This window comes from Artemia franciscana, chromosome 2 (genome assembly GCF_032884065.1).
Source record: "Artemia franciscana chromosome 2, ASM3288406v1, whole genome shotgun sequence".
Taxonomy (NCBI): domain Eukaryota; kingdom Metazoa; phylum Arthropoda; class Branchiopoda; order Anostraca; family Artemiidae; genus Artemia; species Artemia franciscana.
Window position 1 is genome coordinate 14,576,900 of NC_088864.1, and position 17,679 is coordinate 14,594,578.

A 17,679-nucleotide genomic window follows, 5' to 3' on the forward strand; every position below is an offset into this window, starting at 1 on the left:
CCCCTTTTCATCTTCACTTATTCCTAGCCTTAGGAACTTAGTCTGCTTAACATTAATTTTCAAACCTATCCTAGCAGCCCAAACTTAAAAAAACGTCTGTTTATTCATTTTGCTTACACTTTCATCTAGGATGCTTCAATCATCAGGATAAACTAAGCCCGCGCAAGTTTTTCTTCCCCATTTGATTCTGTGTTCTCCCACTGCCTTTCCTGTGCTCCTTAATACCCAGTCAACCAAAATTACCTTAATTCGCACTACGGAGCGAAATTGAGTTCCATGCTGGATCTGTTCTGCTCCGTGTCAATGATGGTAATTTGGAACGTCACCGTCTAACGCATCTTCTCAAGTCTACACGGAGCGCTTAAGGCGGCTTAGAACCGGACAGCAAGAAGTTCCTTGGACCTCCAGTATGAATGAACGATGTGTGCAACCCTGGGCCCATCTTTGTCACAACATGAACGCAATACTGTTAGCTGTTCCTGAGCGAGGGGTTTTAGTTTTTGGGGGAGGGGGTGTCATATATTTAAAAGTAAAGTAACATTCTCAATTTCCAATCAAATGAGTCCCAAATTTCTGTTACCACTCCTTCCATATGGAGTGACCTGGTCGAAAGAAAGGAAAAAAAAGACATTGAAGCCATACTATTATTTACTTGGACAGCGCTGTTTCACTGCCTTTGATGTGTTAAATCGTTTAAAATATTTTGGTCTTTGTATTTTTTTTTTTTGAATCGATGAATACTTCTAGTACTTAATACGGAACATTTGCGAGTTTATAATTATTTGTACAATAAACTACTGTTTTTTTTTTAAGTGACTTTCTTTTTAAAAGTTTTTCTAGGAAGCAGTGCAGAATTAAAACCAGAATTTTAGAGTTCTTCAAAACTCTGTTTTTCAACAGCACATTCTTAAACACACACCAAAAAAATGAAATTAAAAGATGAAAAACATTGATCATGAAATAAAATTCTATGCAAATGTTTGAAAAAGAATGCTTCCTTTAGATGGTGCGCATGTGTAATTGACTATCAGTAACCTAATATTCTTTGTGTTTGGCTTAATATTCTTTGATTTGTTTGTCGTGAATGTTCCTCAATTTGACATTTGAGCAATTCTTTATTTTGATTGATTGACTCATTTTGGTTTTCTTTATGCAGTAATTTAGTCTAACTGTAATTCAAGGATTATTCGGAATAACACACAGTTGACTTAAAGCCTTTCATGACTTAGTAGGCTTGTAAAAGTTGATTTTTTTTTTTTAGGAAACCGTCTTGACATTCCTTGGGCTGACAGTTCACCTTCCAGGCTAAATTTGACAGAAGCAGTTTATCGTTTTGCATCAACGCTTAAAGAGGCTAAAGAATCAGGAGAATTTCATGAAGTACACATACCAAATCATGAAAAGAGTCTCATTCTCCAATTCCTTAATTGTAGTGACCAATGTTCTGGAAATGTAAGTTTTGCTTTTTTTTTTTCAGCTGGTAGAATCCATTTCATTACCTATTTCTAAAAATCTGGCCTGGTTCAAAGTTCTTCCATGCGTTCTTTTTTTTTTGTTAGGTATAAGATTTTTTTGACAATTAAGTTTAACTGAGGACACACCGGTAGATAAATCTGGGCTACCTTTCTGTAACTTTTTTTTGGCTTGAAACATAAATATATATTAAAAATTTGAAGACTGGAACAACAATGCCGAGGGAATCAAGCTATTACAATTATTAAATAAAAAAACATTTTTTTAACTGAAAGTAAGGAGCGACATTAAAACTTCTACCGCTGTTTACGCTAAAGTTTGACTCTTTCTCTCAACTCTGCTTTTTAAAACAGTAAAAAACTTTAGCGTAAAGAGTGGGGTGTTGATGAGGAAGCAGCCCCTTTCATATACGAATTAATTTCTGTTCGTTTTAAGCTTTAATGTCGCTCCTTACTTTCAGTTAAAAAAACTTGTTTTTTTTATTTAATTTCTGAACGTTTGTTAATCAAAGCATGTTTTGATTTTGGCTCTCCGCAGAGGAATAATTAACACGAAATTTGCAAGTTTATTTTTTTTTTTTGGCTAAATGGCTTTCTCATAGTTTTGATCGAATGATTTTGAGAAAAAAGGAACGGGGGAGGAAGCAGTTGCCCTGCGATTTTTTGGTTACTTAAAAAGGTAACTAGAACTTTTAATTTTTTACGAATGTTTTTATTAGTAAAAGAGAAACGTAATTTATAAATTAGCTTATGTAACGAACTTTTGTAATCTCATGTTTTTATTACATTTATGAGGAGTTCATCCCCTCATCAGTACCTCCCTCTTTACACTAAAGATTAAATTTCGTCCCAATTCACTTAAGAATGACCCCTGAATCACAAAAGCCGTAGAATAAATAGTTGAAATCACTAAAAATACTTTAGCGTAAAGAGCGAGGTATTAGTAGGAGGTGAGCCCCTCTTATTACGTGCTTATTACGTGCGTAATAATTATTACGTGCGTAATAATTTCTGTTCGTTTTAAGTTTTAATGCTGCTCCTTACTTCCAGTTGAAAAAACTTTTCATATTTATTTTTTCATTGTTTTTTTTTTTTTTAAATAATGCTAGAAAATCCTGCGCTCCCTTCATGAAAATTTTCTTACCCCATGACAAATTCCTCGATGGAAAGTTCCCCCAACATATCCCCCTCTTGTCAACCCCTCTCCCCAACCAAAAAATCCCCCTGAAAACGTCTTTAAAGTTCCCAATAACCATTACCATATGTAAGCACTGGTTAAAGTTTGTAACTTGTTGCCCCTCCCACGGGGACTGTGGGGGAGTAAGTCGTATCCAAAGACACAGTTATAAGGTGTTTCGACTACGCTGAATAAAATGGCTATCTCAGAATTTTGATCCGTTGACTTTGGGAAAATAATTAGCGTGGGAGGGGGCCTAGTTGCCCTCCAAATTTTTTTGTCACTTAAAAAGGGCGCTAAAACTTTTCATTTCCTTTAGAATGAGCCCTCTCGCAACATTCTAGGGCCACTGGGTCGATACGATCACCCCTGGGGAAAAAAACAAACAAACAAACACGCATCCATGATCTGCATTTTGGCAAAAAATACAAAATTCCACATTTTTGTAGAATAGGAGCTTTTGTAGATAGGAATCTACAATAGGGTTCTTTGATACGCTGATCTGATGGTGTGAATTTCGTTAAGATTCTATGACTTTTAGGGGGTGTTTCCCCCTATTTTCTAAAATAACGCAAATTTTCTCAGGCCTGTAACTTTTGACTGGTAAGACTAAAGTTGATGAAACTTATATATTTAAAATCAGCATTAAAATGCGATTCTTTTGATGTAGCTATTGGTATCAAAATTCCATTTGTTTGAGTAACTTTTGACTGGTAAGACTAAAGTTGATGAAACTTATATATTTAAAATCAGCATTAAAATGCGATTCTTTTGATGTAGCTACTGGTATCAAAATTCCATTTGTTTGAATTTTGGTTACTATTGAGCCGGGTCGCTCCTTACTACAGTTCGTTACCACGAACTGTTTGATTAGTAAATTTGATCAACATTCAAGCAATTTGTTTGCTGAAAGATAATCTTACTCTTCAATTCTCCATCTAAAGGTTCTTTCCAACTCGTCTCTGTTGAATAATTCCTCTTTTAACTCTTAAAGTGACACTAGACTCTTTACGGGTCAATTTACGTAGAAAAACCAAGAAAAAAAAAAATACCATTTGAATCAAAATGAAATGTTAAGTTGATACTTCACACTTGTATAATCCTAATGCATAGATTTACTTTAATATAATTTAAGTTTTTTTTTTAAAATTTTGTCATTTTTAGCATTGCTAATGGTCCACGGATAGGATTGAAGTGTAATTAATAAATTTGTAATATGTCCAATTTTGGCGCAGAGAAGCAACGAATCGAGATTGATTTTGTGCAGCTAAAATAACAAGTTTGCCACTATCAGTCGTAAAAAATACATTCATTTTCAATAAGTTATGAAAAAACAACACACTATTTCTTTTCCGCAGAAATTGCCTACGGATTGTTTCGGGCACGAGGCTGACTAACCGTATTTCGAATAGTAGGCTCTACAGAAAGTGTGGCTCAGTCCTGCTTTCTAGGATTACATAAAAAAAAAACTAGTTTTTCAAACTGAAAGTAAGGAGCGACATTAAAACTTTAAACGAACAGAAATTATTCCGTATATGAAATGGGTTGTCCTCTCCGCAATCCCTCGCTCTTTACGCTAAAGCTTTTAATTGTTTTAAAAAGCAGAATTGTGGCAAAGAGTCAAACTTTAGCGTAAAGAGCGAGGGACTGCGGAGGGGACAACCCATTTCATATACGGAGTAATTTCTGTTCGTTTTAAGTTTTAATGTCGCTCCTTACTTTCAGTTAAAAAAAACTAGTTTTTTATGTAATTTCTGAACGTTTTTGAATTAATGCATGTTTGATTTTGGCTCTCCACACATAAATTATTTTAAATAAATACTTTAGCATAAAGAGCGAGGTATTTATCTCCTCCTAAATACCTCGCTCTTTATGCTAAAGTATTTTCGGAACTTCTCATATGCGTAATAATCTCTGTTCGTTTTAAGTTTCAATACTGCTCCTTCCTTTCAATTGAAAAAACTTTTCCATGTTTATTTTTTCATTTTTTTATAGTAATTTTAGAAAATCCTGCGCCCTTTTCATTGAATTTCTGTTCCCCCATGACATATTTCTCCAAGGAAAGATCCTCCCACATAGCCCCCTCCCCTCAACCCCACCCCCAAAACCAAAAAAAATCCACTGAAAACGTCTGTATACTTCCCAATAACCACTATTATATGTAAACACTGGTCCAAGTTTGTAACTTGCAGCCCCTCCCCCAGGGACCGTGGGGGAGTACGTCATTCCCAAAGACATAGTTATTATGGTTTTTGACTATGCGAAACAAAATGGCTATGTCAAAATTTTGATCCGCTGACTTTGGAGAAAAAATGAGCGTGGGAGGGGGCCTAGGTGCCCTCCAATTTTTTGGTCACTTAGAAAGGGCATTAGAACTTTTCATTTTCGTTAGAATGAGCCCTCTTGCGACATTCTAGGACCACTTGGTCGATACGATGATCCCTGGGAAAAAAAAACAACAAACAAATAAACACGCACCCGTGATTTGTCTTCTGGCAAAAAATGCGAAATTCCGCATTTTTGTAGATAGAAGCTTGAAATTTTTGCTAAAGGGTTCTCTGATACGCCGAATGCGATGGTGTGATTTTCGTTAAGATTCTATGACTTCTAGGGGGTGTTTTCCCCTATTTTCCAAAATAAGGCAAATTTTCTCAGGTTCGTAACTTTTGATGACAAAGACTAAATTTGATGAAACTTATATATTTAAAATCAGCATGAAAATCCGATTCTTTTGATGTATATTTTCGCATCAAAATTCATTGAGCCGGGTCGCTCCTTACTACAGTTCGTTACCACGAACTGTTCGACTATAATCAGAGAAAGGCTAAGATAGGTGGGGCATGTTCTGTGGATGAAGGATGACAGATTGCCAAAGATTGTCCTTTACAGCCAACCGTCTAGGGCTAAACGGTAAGCAGGCCGTCCGCGGTCGGGGTGGTAGGATGTCGTAAGAAAAATTTAAGGGAAATGGGAACTTCTTGGGAGGGTGTAAAGAGGGAGGCTTTGAATAGATCGTGTTGGAAGAGGAGCGTGCATGGCTGTGTTGATCTTAGGTGGCTTGCTGCTGCGGTGGGTTGTTAGTAGTAGTATATATATATGAATTGAATGGTGTGTTTTCCCTTAGTTTTACTACGTAAGTAATTGTATGTCACAATCTAGTTTGGGCCCATTTAAGCGTTCAAATTGAAGGTTGCGATGATGTTAAATGTTCTCCAGAGGAACGTTCTATGAACAGTTTTAGGTACCCTATCGGCTGACCGTGTGCCAAACAACTAGCTATATGAGAACTGTGGTTTTATCCCATTTTCAAGGGCTATAATGAAAGAAAGGCTGAGATGACTAGGACAAGTTTTACGGAAGAAGAATGACCGATTGCCAAAAGTTGTTTTTTTTTGGCCATCCATTTGGGTCCAAACAAAAAATAGGTTGTCCTCAACTGGGGTGGGATTAAGTCATGAAGAAGCTTGTAAAGGAAATTTGGACTTCATGGGAGGGTTAAAGTGTGAAACTTTGACTAGGTTGAGATAGAGAAGCATACGTTGATGTTTTTGCCACAGGTGGGTTGCTGCTGTAGAGATTTGTTAGCAGTAGTATTAGCGATTATTTCATTTGGAAAGAGTGCTATGTGGCACGTCGAATGATAAGTTTATGTTTCTGCTGTCAAATTAATCCGATGTTTGACCAAATTATTATTTTGACTTTAAGTGTACATTCCAAATGATTCAGGATCTCATCCTTGAAAATATTCATTTTAGTCATCCATATACTGCTAATTTATTTTTTTTTTCTTTTTTATGTTGCCTGTGTTGCTTCTTTTTTTTAGTACTTCTTTTAGATGGTTTTATATCCTACCAGTTTCATGTGCAGGTAAATACTGCATCATTTAAGTTTCTACGTAGTTTTATTTTCCTTTTTTGGCAAGAAATGGAATATTTAGACAGATTAATATGTGAAAAATCCGTTTTCGTTGGATACTAAGGGAAAGGGTAAATTCTTCCCTTGATCTCTATGTCATTTATTTTAGTCCTTATATGTATAATTTTGCTTCACAGTGTAATTTCTTCCCCTATGAGGAGAAAAAACTGTTATTTCTCCTCCTCGTTTCAATGCTTATATTGTCTATTGAAGTTGCAATTATGTCTAGGAACATTATTTCTTCTCCTGCTTTCAATGCTGATATTGCCTATGGAATTAGCAATTTTGTCTATGAACTGTTCCTTCTTCCCCTTTCCTCCTCCTTTCAATGCTTATATTGGCTATTGAAATAAAAATTATTTCTATGAACATTATTTGTTCTGCTCCTTTTAATGCTTATATTGTCTATGGAATTAGCAAGTAATATATTGAGTAGAAATGGCTACTTTTCTACATTCATCTAATTTCTTTTCGTTGAAGCATAGTTTTATATTTACTTCTAACTTTTACCTAAATCTTTATTGGTGATTTGCTAATACTTTTGGTAATTAATTTGTTATCATCTTGAAATAAAATTGGTAATCATTGGTAATAAATTTGTTATCATCAACCAGGTTTACCGACATATGGTATTTGCGCCAAATACAGGAGAATTGTAAAATTTGAGTCTACTGTCGCGTTTATAGATTGTGGACAATTTTCATTATTTCTTTGATGTCTTGGCTAGTGATAATACCTTTTTGGCATGTCTTTGATATTCTTCATCATCTGGATCATCATATTGTAAATCGCCCTCTCAGTATTTGGAGGCTAGTGTATGCTATTGATCAAATGGTTCTGGGATCTTCAATGTGCTGCAACATACCTTAATCTGCATAGCTTTTGTCGCACTTAAGGCATTTGAACAAGAATTAGTGTGGGGTTTCAGGTGCTGGTGCTTAACTTTCCTACATAGCTCTGAATTGTGTGAAATGGTGCCGAAACCTCAACTGAATTCGACATAAAGTATCCTAATAATCTATAATACCACCCTGCATAATCATTTGAACAAACTGGGAGATTTACAAGTGGTGAACTCCTTAATCGTCGAAGAAAATTAATACTATCCATAGATTACTCGGTTTGGTGGGGCGAAACAGCTGTCCGTTCTTTTTCCTAAATGATTTCGAGTTATGCCCCTGAACGACACCTAGAGCGTCATCTATTTCCGAATAAAAGATGGCGTGAAATCCTTGATTAGCCCTCGAATTGTTATTTGGGGATAGGAAACGAAAAAGGATTGAACAATTTGAAATTATAGATACCTTACATGTTTTGCATGGTAATTGATTGCAAAAGATCATCATTATGAAATATGTATTTAAGTGGTTCAATTACTCAAATAAACAAATTTTGAAAGAAGAGACCATATCTACAAGATAAAATTAGGTGTTGGGGTCGGGTGACTTTGAGGGGACAGTCTTGCCTGCTTATGGGCTTGGTCATGAAAGTGTTCAATAAACGGTCAGGAGAGAATCAAGTCCTTACTGGGTCCGTAGGATCTTTGTATATTTGATTCCCTGATTTATGTTAATAGATATATACATATTAAAATTAATATATGTAGGGTAAGTCAACGGGGATTCACAAATCATAGTTCCTTACCTTTAATTTTGGTCTTAAGTTAAAACCAAACTATATATATATATATATATATATATATATATATATATATATATACTTATTTAAATATGCTGATTATAGCCTTATCTTTCGTCTTCGCATTTATTTCTGGTTAGAACAATAACTTCTATAGGTATTTATAACATATCTTTGGCTCTTAGAGAGATTTCTTTTGGAAGGGTGAACTATAATAGACTGAGAATTTTAGATGATGACTTAGTTTGCTGCTCATACTTTTTTGGCATGTTTTACGCCTATCTTATCACTTGGAGAGAATATTAATAGGCCCATTAGCAATAATTAATGGATTGAGATGGAGGATAGCATTTTGAAGTGTTTTAATTTACATAATCTTCGTTCCAGAAAGAGGTACTAAATTGAAATGGAAGCTAATTAAAAGCGTTAGAAGAAGTTTAAAAAAGAATATTTTTGAAGTGGTTGTTTAGCATGACGCTTGATACTTGTCTTTAAAATAGTTCCAATATTGTTTACTAGGGCAAATACATTGATCAATAGAAAACCAATTTCGGCAGACATTATCGTATACAGATATGCCTTTGGTTAAATGAGACACGCCAATTTTTTATAAGCAACCATTTTTTACTCCCCCAGTGTTGCCGTGGCATCATTTATAGAAGATTTATATGTATCTAACATTGTATTGAGACAAACAATTTACAAAAAAAGTTTATACAGTGTCTTAAGCGTTTGTCTTGACACTTATAAAATTCAGCGTGTATATGCGTAGTAAAGGGTCCTTAGAGCCTACCTTGCCCCAAGAATTTCGAGATTTTGGAATTTGTTTGCTAACTTCTTATATTTTCCAAATGCTAAACCTATTTTTGGTATTTTGTTTATTCGCCCCCTCTCCCCATGTTTTTCATCCTCCCAGAAAGGATCAAGTGCACGTGCCTGACATATAAAGGCCAATTTTTTTCCTTTAATAAAGGCTTCAGGATGTGAAGCTGAAATATTCGGACTTTTATCATTATCTTTGTATTAAAAGTTTTATTTTAATTTTTTGGCGTCTTATTAAAAAAAAAACACCCCTTTCTAATGTATTTTCGTTTCAATAGTCGTAAGAGTTTAGTTCAGGCTCTTTTTTACTTTTTATCCATCCTAGTTACCAATTTTAGTTATTACTGTGGTCATTGGGTATGCTAACAACTAAAGGTGCTCTCTTGTGTTTTTACAAAGAGTTCTGAAGAACGAAGTACTTGATAGTTTCAGCATTAAAACTGGTTTGAATTTCAAAAGTTTGACTAGCCCGTCTGCAAAGGAACGAATTATGGTGTTAAACAAAGATTTTAATGTAAAATGGAGGATTGTTGAACTAAATCCAAAGACACTGTATGTATTCAAGGCTCTTAAAATTGTCTGTTTGAAATATCTTAGCAATGCATACGGGAATTGATTTGACCCTTGTAAGGCATGCTGAGGGGGATGATAGATTAGCATTTGCGTATATTCAGGGTTGAAGCGTGCTAGAAGGATGGGTTGAATCCTATAGAAGCCCAAAGATTATGCATATTTTCAACCTAATTTATTTGGATAATATTCCACGTGTCTGTCAATCCAAAGAATTTTTGAAAAATGAAGCACGTGGCTATTTTAACAATAAAATTGGGCTAGATTTTAAAAGTTTAACTAGTTCGTTTACACAGCTATCATTTTTTCAAAACGGTGATTGTATAGTAGACTATTCACTACTGTTGTTCGGATGTAACCAATTAGAATAGTAAGATTTATTTAAAAAAAGGTATTGCCATTCTGATGCAACATCGGAAAACTTCACAACCTTTACACTTACAAAAAAAAATAAAAAAAAATTGAATATTCTCAGTCAGACAGTATGAAGTTTAATTCTACATCAACAATTCTACATTCTTTCCAACCAATCAGATAGTTTCAACTCTGAACTTTCTTGGATTCCCTTGTCTTTCACAAACACCAAAAACAAAAAAAAATAGGAGATTTCTCAAGACAGTGGGAAACAAATTAGAATGAATATTTCGGCCCTATGTCCAAGGACCGTTCTCAGTGATACAAAAATATATAAGGAGAAAAAATTTACAACAGGATAAACTCAATAAAACTAAAATGAAAAACTTTTCAAAACAGTCCCAGCATCCTTACCTTGAATTTTTTTTTGAAAAATTCGTCATTTTAATTTTTTTTATTTTAACCTGTTGTAAATTTTTTCTTCTTATATATTTTTGTATTGCTTAGGACGGCCCTTGGACATAGGGCCGAAATATTCATTCTAATTTGTTTCCCATTGTCTTGAGAAATTCCCTATTGTTCTTCTTGTTTTTACTGTACACAGAGATGGGACGTAAAAAAAGTGTGCCAAGCGTTGTGGGGACTGACTTGACGAAACTTTACGGCACAGATAGTGCTTCGAGATGTACGCCATGTGACGGAAAGTGGGTGACCCCCTCGTCTGGACTTAGAGTATTGAATTTTGTTTTACTTTGAAGATTCATCCTTAGATAAATTTTATCCTTAGTTTTTTCCTTATATTTCATCCTCTGGTCTCAAGGCCCCTCCTTAGATGCCCTAATTATGCAGACTAAAAATACACGGATGGTTCTGATTCCATCGTCGCGTATTATATCTAGTGGTTCAGTAACTTGTATCCATGAAGCTTGTGTTGGAAAAGAAGGTATTTGAATAATTTAGTGCCCTTGCATTCGGAGGTCCGGGTGCCACTGTCTGCTCTAGGGGCATGTATTTATGATTTTCGATTGTTTTCATTAAGATAATTTCTTAAACCACGTTGGCCGGCCATAACATAAAGAAAGAAAAATATTTATATCGAAATATTCGCTTTCTGTGTTTTCTTCAGTATTTTCGTTTGGCCTTTAAAACCCCTATTTTTGATCGTTTTCTTCCTTTATATTGTTTTCATTATAATGGCTATCTTAAGAAAAACAAGAACATATTCTTGTAACGTAAAATAAAAGAACTTTTCTGACAATTTATCTTAATTTTAGTTCGGACTGTCAGTACTATAACTCGACTTTGATTCTTAAATTCTAGGTGCCAGTGTATGTTGCTAGAGTTTTTATCGGGTGCCAACCAGCTGCTTAATAATAATTTTTTTGTGCTCGTAGCGTTTATCCAGGGTGGTATCCTATGACAGCGAAGTAAAATTGCAGCCGTCGTAAAATAGTCGTCGGAAACGAAAAATTCTTCAAAATTTTTTCTCATGATCATGCTGAAATATTTCAATCCTAGCTCCAAAGTTTCGTCACTAAGCGACTCGTTCAGTAAATTAGCGCATATTCCCACTAAAAGGGCAATAAAATAAAAAGAAACTGCAGAAAGACTTTTATAAAAATACATCTACTATGATAAAATAATTCGTAACTGTGTTTTTGAGTCATGTCAGATCTTGTTTAGTTATTACAAATGTTTTCGACAAGACACTGTGAAGAGAGGATATGCGGATGACCTGTTAAGACAATTAATTTGGAAGCTTCTTTTCATTTGCCATCTGGAACAGTGGAAATACATCAGTGTAATGAATCGAATGAGACAGGGTCGGAAAATTGTTCCATCGTCACGTTGTAGAAATAAGAAGTTGTTTTCATGACGCAGAAGATAAATTGTTTTTTTGGTTTTTGGCAAAGGAGTCGATGAGAAAGAATAGCAAACAGTAAAATAGATTGCTAATTTTATTGTCGTCGATACAATAGCACAAAACTGATATCTTTGTGGCGTTGGATTCGAAGAAGTACGAGAGTTTATAAGAATTCTTACATAACATAGGTATCAAATTGATTTAATTTATAAATGCAGAAGTAATGATGCCCCTCTGCTTTCCACAACAATCCTATCCCTGCTTTTAAACACATGACCGCCAGCAGGTGTATGTTACGTCTTAGGGAATGTCTTCTAAACAATGCGAGTGCATGCTACGTCGTAGGGAATGTTTTGTAGGAGATGCAGGTGTCTGTTACGTCATAGGGAATGTCTACTTTTGCTTGCTACATAATAGTTTCTTTGATTATTAAAAAAGCTTTCTTGGCCTGCTAGTGGGGGAATCTTCAAGATGCCGGACTCTAGCGAGCAATTCCACCAGGTCCCCTAGCATCCAATTCAAACAGGGGCCTCTAACCTAACCACCCGGGCCCTAGCATTCAATTTCACTGGGGGCCCTAATACGGAACTTCACTGGGCCCTAAACTAACCACTGGGAGCCCTAGCATCCAATTTCACTGGAGGGCCCCAACACTCAATTCCAACAGGGGACCCTAGCATCCAACTTCATCGGCCCCCCAACTCAACTGTGTGGGCCTCTAACATCCAATTTCACCGACTCCCTAACCTGACCATCGGGCCCCTAGTTTCCAATTCAGCCGGGACCCTAGCAAGCAATCCCAGCAGGTGCTCATGACGCAGTGGGTTGTGTTTACTTTTGGTTATTATGTAATAGGACTTGTTAGAGTCCACTAGTCAAGCTGGTAATCCTCGCTTGTAAATGAGTGGGGCACACACGGGGATGCTGCGTAATAACGGTGCACATTTGGTTGTTGTGTAACGACGATATAAACGTGGGATGTTACAGAATACTTTAAGAGATTTCATTTTCTTTCAATGTGTTTTTCTTTTTTTCTAAGGGAACCTTTATGTTCCAAAGGTTTCTTGTCCACATTAGGATTTGAAAGGGATTCCCTCTGAATGAAATGGAGCGCAAACCTGTTGGACCATAAAAGTCTGTCTAACATTTTGATTAGGCTAATAAATTTTGCATGGTAACCTACTGCACGCAAGGAGAATCCCCTGTTCGTACATACTAGAACACCATGGTTGGGTTCTAGACCAGTACTTCACATAAACCGCCTCCAGTTTGGGTTACATTACGGCGATAAAGTACTTTCAGACGCTGACTATGCCGATGACCTTGCTCTTGTCTCCAATTCACCGTCGAAGCTCACAGAAGCCCTACAGGTCCTTTCTGATGAAGCCTTAAAGATAGGGCTGTCAATTAATTGGCAGAAGACAAAGGTGATGTTTGTTGAATCCCGTAACTCACCGCGTCCCCCGCCAGTCCTAATGGTCGGTGACAAACCAGCTGAGATTGTTGAGGAATTTACATACCTTGGCTCTATCCTCTCAAGTGACGGATCTATCCTCAAAGATCTAATGCACCGAATTGCCAAAGCCTCAGCAGTAGTGGGAAGATCAAGTGCCCTTTGGAGGAAACCTTCTATCAGCCGTAGGACCAAGATGCGCATATACATTGCTTCGGTGGGATCTGTGCTTCTTTACGGAGCCGAAACTTGGCCATCCACTCAGTCTGTGCTTAGCACCATAAATATAGCCCAAACAAAACATCTTCGCCGCATTGAAGGGCTACGCTGGCACGATTTTGTTAACAACGAGAACCTCCTGGCGTTAACTGCTTTAACGCCCTTGTCAGTCCAAATCGCCTAACGAATACTACGCTGGTACAGACATCTTCTTCGCATGCCCCCCGACACTCCTGCATGAACGATTTGTTGACTTTGATCCCGTGCTGCACGGTGGGAAACGCTCAAGAGGTTGTCCCCCAACCAGATGGAAGGACACGACAGGTGCCTTCTTAGCCATGTCAAATATTCAGGAGGACGTCCACATCCTTGCAAGAGACCGGTCTAAGTGGAAGCACCATGCAGCATTACTCTCGACGCCGGAAGAATTCCGGCAGGAGCATTAAGTCAAGTAAGTTAATCACTGAGTCGCGTAACTATCCAGCAAAGGTACTGATTTTTGGTCTATTAAACACATCTGCATGCTACATTACATTAGTGCTCTAACATGACCTAGACAAATTAAATTACATAGCAGATGTTACATAGCATCGGCCTTAGATATTTCATCACATAATGATTAAGTTTTTTAGTTTTATTCTAAAACGACACATATTTTTTATTATACATATAACTTATATTAATAAAAACTGACTTTCAAGTATTATTAAAACACAGAAAAAAACTTATAAAACGCAACAAGGACCGGACCAGATTAAATTAGAAATAGTCGTTTTCCCGATTTGACCATCTGGGGGGGGGATGGGGGTCCGTTAATTCGGAAAAAATAGAAAAAATGAAGTATTTTTAACTTACGAACGGTTGATCAGATCTTAATGAAATTTGATGTTTGGATGGAGAGCTGTTATTTTAAATCCCGACCGGATCTGGTGGCATTGGGGGGGGGGGGGGAGTTGGGAGGGGGGAACCTAAAATCTTGGAAAACACTTAGAGTGGAGAGATCGGGATGGAACTTGGTGGAAAAAATAAGCACAAGTCCTAGATACATGATTGACATAACCGGAACGGATCCGCTCTCTTTGAGGTAGTTGGGGGGGGGGGGTTAATTCTGAAAAATTAGAAAAAATGAGGTATTTTTAACTTACGAACGGGTGATCGGATCTCAATGAAATTTGGTATTTAGAAGGATATCGTATCTCAAAGCTCTTATTTTAAATCCCTACCGAATCTGGTAACATTGGGGGAGTTTGGGGGGGGGGCTAAAATCATGAAAAACGCTTACATTGGAGGGATCGGGATGAAACTTGGTGGGAAAAATAAGCAGAAGTCTTAGATACGTGATTTACACAATTGTAACTGATCCACTCTATTGGGGGGGGATTAATTCTGAAAAATTAGAAAAAATTACGTATTTTTAGTTTACGAAGGAGTGATCGGATCTTCATGAAACTTCATATTTAGAAGGACCTCGTAACTCAGACCTCTTATTTTAAATCTCAACCGGATCCAGCGTCATTGGGGGGGGGGGGTAATCTTAGAAAATACCTAAAGCGGATAGATCAGGATGAAACTGGATGGGAAGAATAAAAAGATACGTGACTGACATAACCGGACGGGATCTCGTTGGTGGAGCGCTCTTTGGTGGAGATGGGGGGGGGAGGTAATTTGGAAAAATGAGGTATTTGTAACCTACGAAAGGGTTACCAGATCTTAATGAAATTTGATATTCAGAAGGGTCTTAATTTTAAATTCCAACCAGATCCCGTGATATTGGGGGAATTAGAGGGGGAAACCGGAATTCTTGGAAAACGTGAAAATTGGGGTATTTTTATCTTACGAATAGATGATCGGATCTTAATGAAATTCGATATTTAGGAGGAATTCATGACTCAGAGCTCTTATTTCAAATCCCGACCAGATCTTTTGACATTGGGGAAGTTGGAGGGGGAAATCTTGCAAAACACTTGGAGTGGAGGAATCGCGATGAAGCTTGTTGGATAGAGTAAGCAAATGTCCTTGATACGTGATTGGCGTAACCGTACTGGATTCGCTCTCGTTGGTGCAGTTGGGGGGAGGCATTCAGTGATTTGGCGAGTTTGGTGTTTCTGGACGTGCTAGGATGATGAAAATTGGTAGGCGTGTCAGGGACCTGCACAAATTGACTTGATAAAGTCGTTTTCCCATATTTGACCGTCTGGGGGGCTAAAGGGAGAGGAAAAATTTAGAAAAAATTAAATATTTATAACTTACGAGTGGGTGATCGCATCTTAATGAATTTTGATATTTAGAAGGACATGGTGGCTCAGAGCTCTTATTTTAAATCCTGACCGGCATTAAGCCTCTGATTTTCCTTTTAAATCAATCTATTGATTCTTAGAATTTTGTTAGAGCTCATACCATATGATCTCTTGGCTCTGAGATCTTCTTGCCTCGTCAAAAGTGCCATATGAGCTCTTGGCTCTTGTTATGGTACTTGGTATCTACCAAGTGGCATATAGCGATGTCAAATTCTGTCGGTCGGTCTGTCTGACCCGGTCTTGCTACTTTAGGCACTTCCAGGTAAGCTAGGACGATGAAATTTGTCAGGCGTATCAAGAACCAGACCAGATTAAAGTAGAAATTGTCGTTTCCTCGATTCGACCATCTGGGGTGGGGGAGTGAGGGGACGGTTAAATAAAAAAAATTAGAAAAAATGAGGTATTTTTAACTTACGAACGAATAGTCGAATCTTAATAAAATGTGATTTTCGGAATGATATAGTGTCTCAGATCTCTTATTTTAAATCCCGACCGGATATGATTACATTGCCAGGAGCTGGGGGGGGGGAAGCCTAAAATCTTGGAAAACGCATAGAGTGGAGGGATCGGGATGAAGCTTGGTGGGAAAAATCATCACAAGTCCTAGATACATAATTGACATAACCGTAACGGATCCTCTCTCTTTGGGGGAGTGGGGGAGGAGGGTAAATTCTGAAAATTAGAAATAAATGATGTATTTTTAACTTACGAAGGAGTGATCGGATCTTAATGAAATTTGATGTTTGGAAGGATATCTTGTCTCAGAGCTCTTATTTTAAATCCCGTCTGGATCCGGTGACATTGCGGGGAGTTGGGGGCGACCTAAAATCTTGGAAAATGCTTAGAGTGGAGGGACTGGGATGAAACTTGGTGAGAAAATAATCACAAGTCCTAGATACGTGATTGACATAACCGGAACGAATCCGCTCTCTTTGGGGGAGTTGGGGGGAGGGTTAATTTTGAAAAATTAGAAAAAATGAGGTATTTTTAACTTACGAAAGAGTGATCGGATCTTAATGAAATTTTAAGTTTGGAAGGATATCATGTCTCAGAGCACTTATTTTAAATCCCGACCGGGTCCGGTTTCATTGGGGGGAGTTTGGGGGGACCTAAAATCTTGGAAAACGCTTAGAGTGGAGGGATCGCTATGAAACTGGGTGGGAAAAATAAGCACAAGTCCTAGATACGTGATTGACATAACCGGAACGGATCCGCTCCCTTTGAGGGAGCTGGGGGGGGGTGATTCTAAGAATTTAGAAAAAATGAGGTATTTTTAACTTCCGAAGGAGTGATCGGGTCTTAATGAAATTTCATATTTAGAAGGACCACGTAACTCAGAGCTCTTATTTTAAATCCCGACTGGATCCAGTGTCATTGGGGGGGGACTGGAAATCTTGGAAAACACTTAAAGCAGAGAGGTCATGAAGAAACTTGGTGGGTGGGAAGAATTAGCACAAGTCCAAGATATGTGACGGAAATAACCGGACCGGATCCGCTCTCTTTGGTGGAGTTGGAGGGGGGGGGAATAATTTGGAAAAATTAAAAAAATGAGGTATTTGTAACTTACGAACGGGTGATCAGATCTAATGAAATTCGATCTTTAGAAGGATCTTGGGGTTGTTAATTTGGAAAAATTTGAAAAATTGAGGTATTTTTTACTTAAGAACGATTGATCGGATCTTAATGAAATTTGGTATTTAGAAGGAACTCATGTCTCAGAGCTCTTGTTTCAAATCCCGACCAGATCTGTTGACATTGGAGGGAGTTGGAGAGCGAAACCGGAAATCTTGGAAAGTGCTTATAAATGTCGTAAATACGTGATTGACGTACCCGGACTGGATACGCTCTCTTTGGGGGAGTTAGGGGGTGGGGTTCAGTGCTTCGGCGAGTTTGGTGCT

The 17,679-nt window shown here is 37.4% G+C and overlaps 1 protein-coding gene across 1 annotated transcript in view; it reads left to right on the top strand.

The window, feature by feature from the left end:
* LOC136037683 (uncharacterized) overlaps positions 1-17,679 on the top strand; it is a 40,035-nt gene that overhangs the window by 14,332 nt on the left and 8,024 nt on the right. The window contains exon 2 of the mRNA XM_065720438.1: positions 1,262-1,452. Coding sequence (XP_065576510.1) covers positions 1,262-1,452 — 191 coding nt within the window. The remainder of the gene's footprint in view (positions 1-1,261; positions 1,453-17,679) is intronic.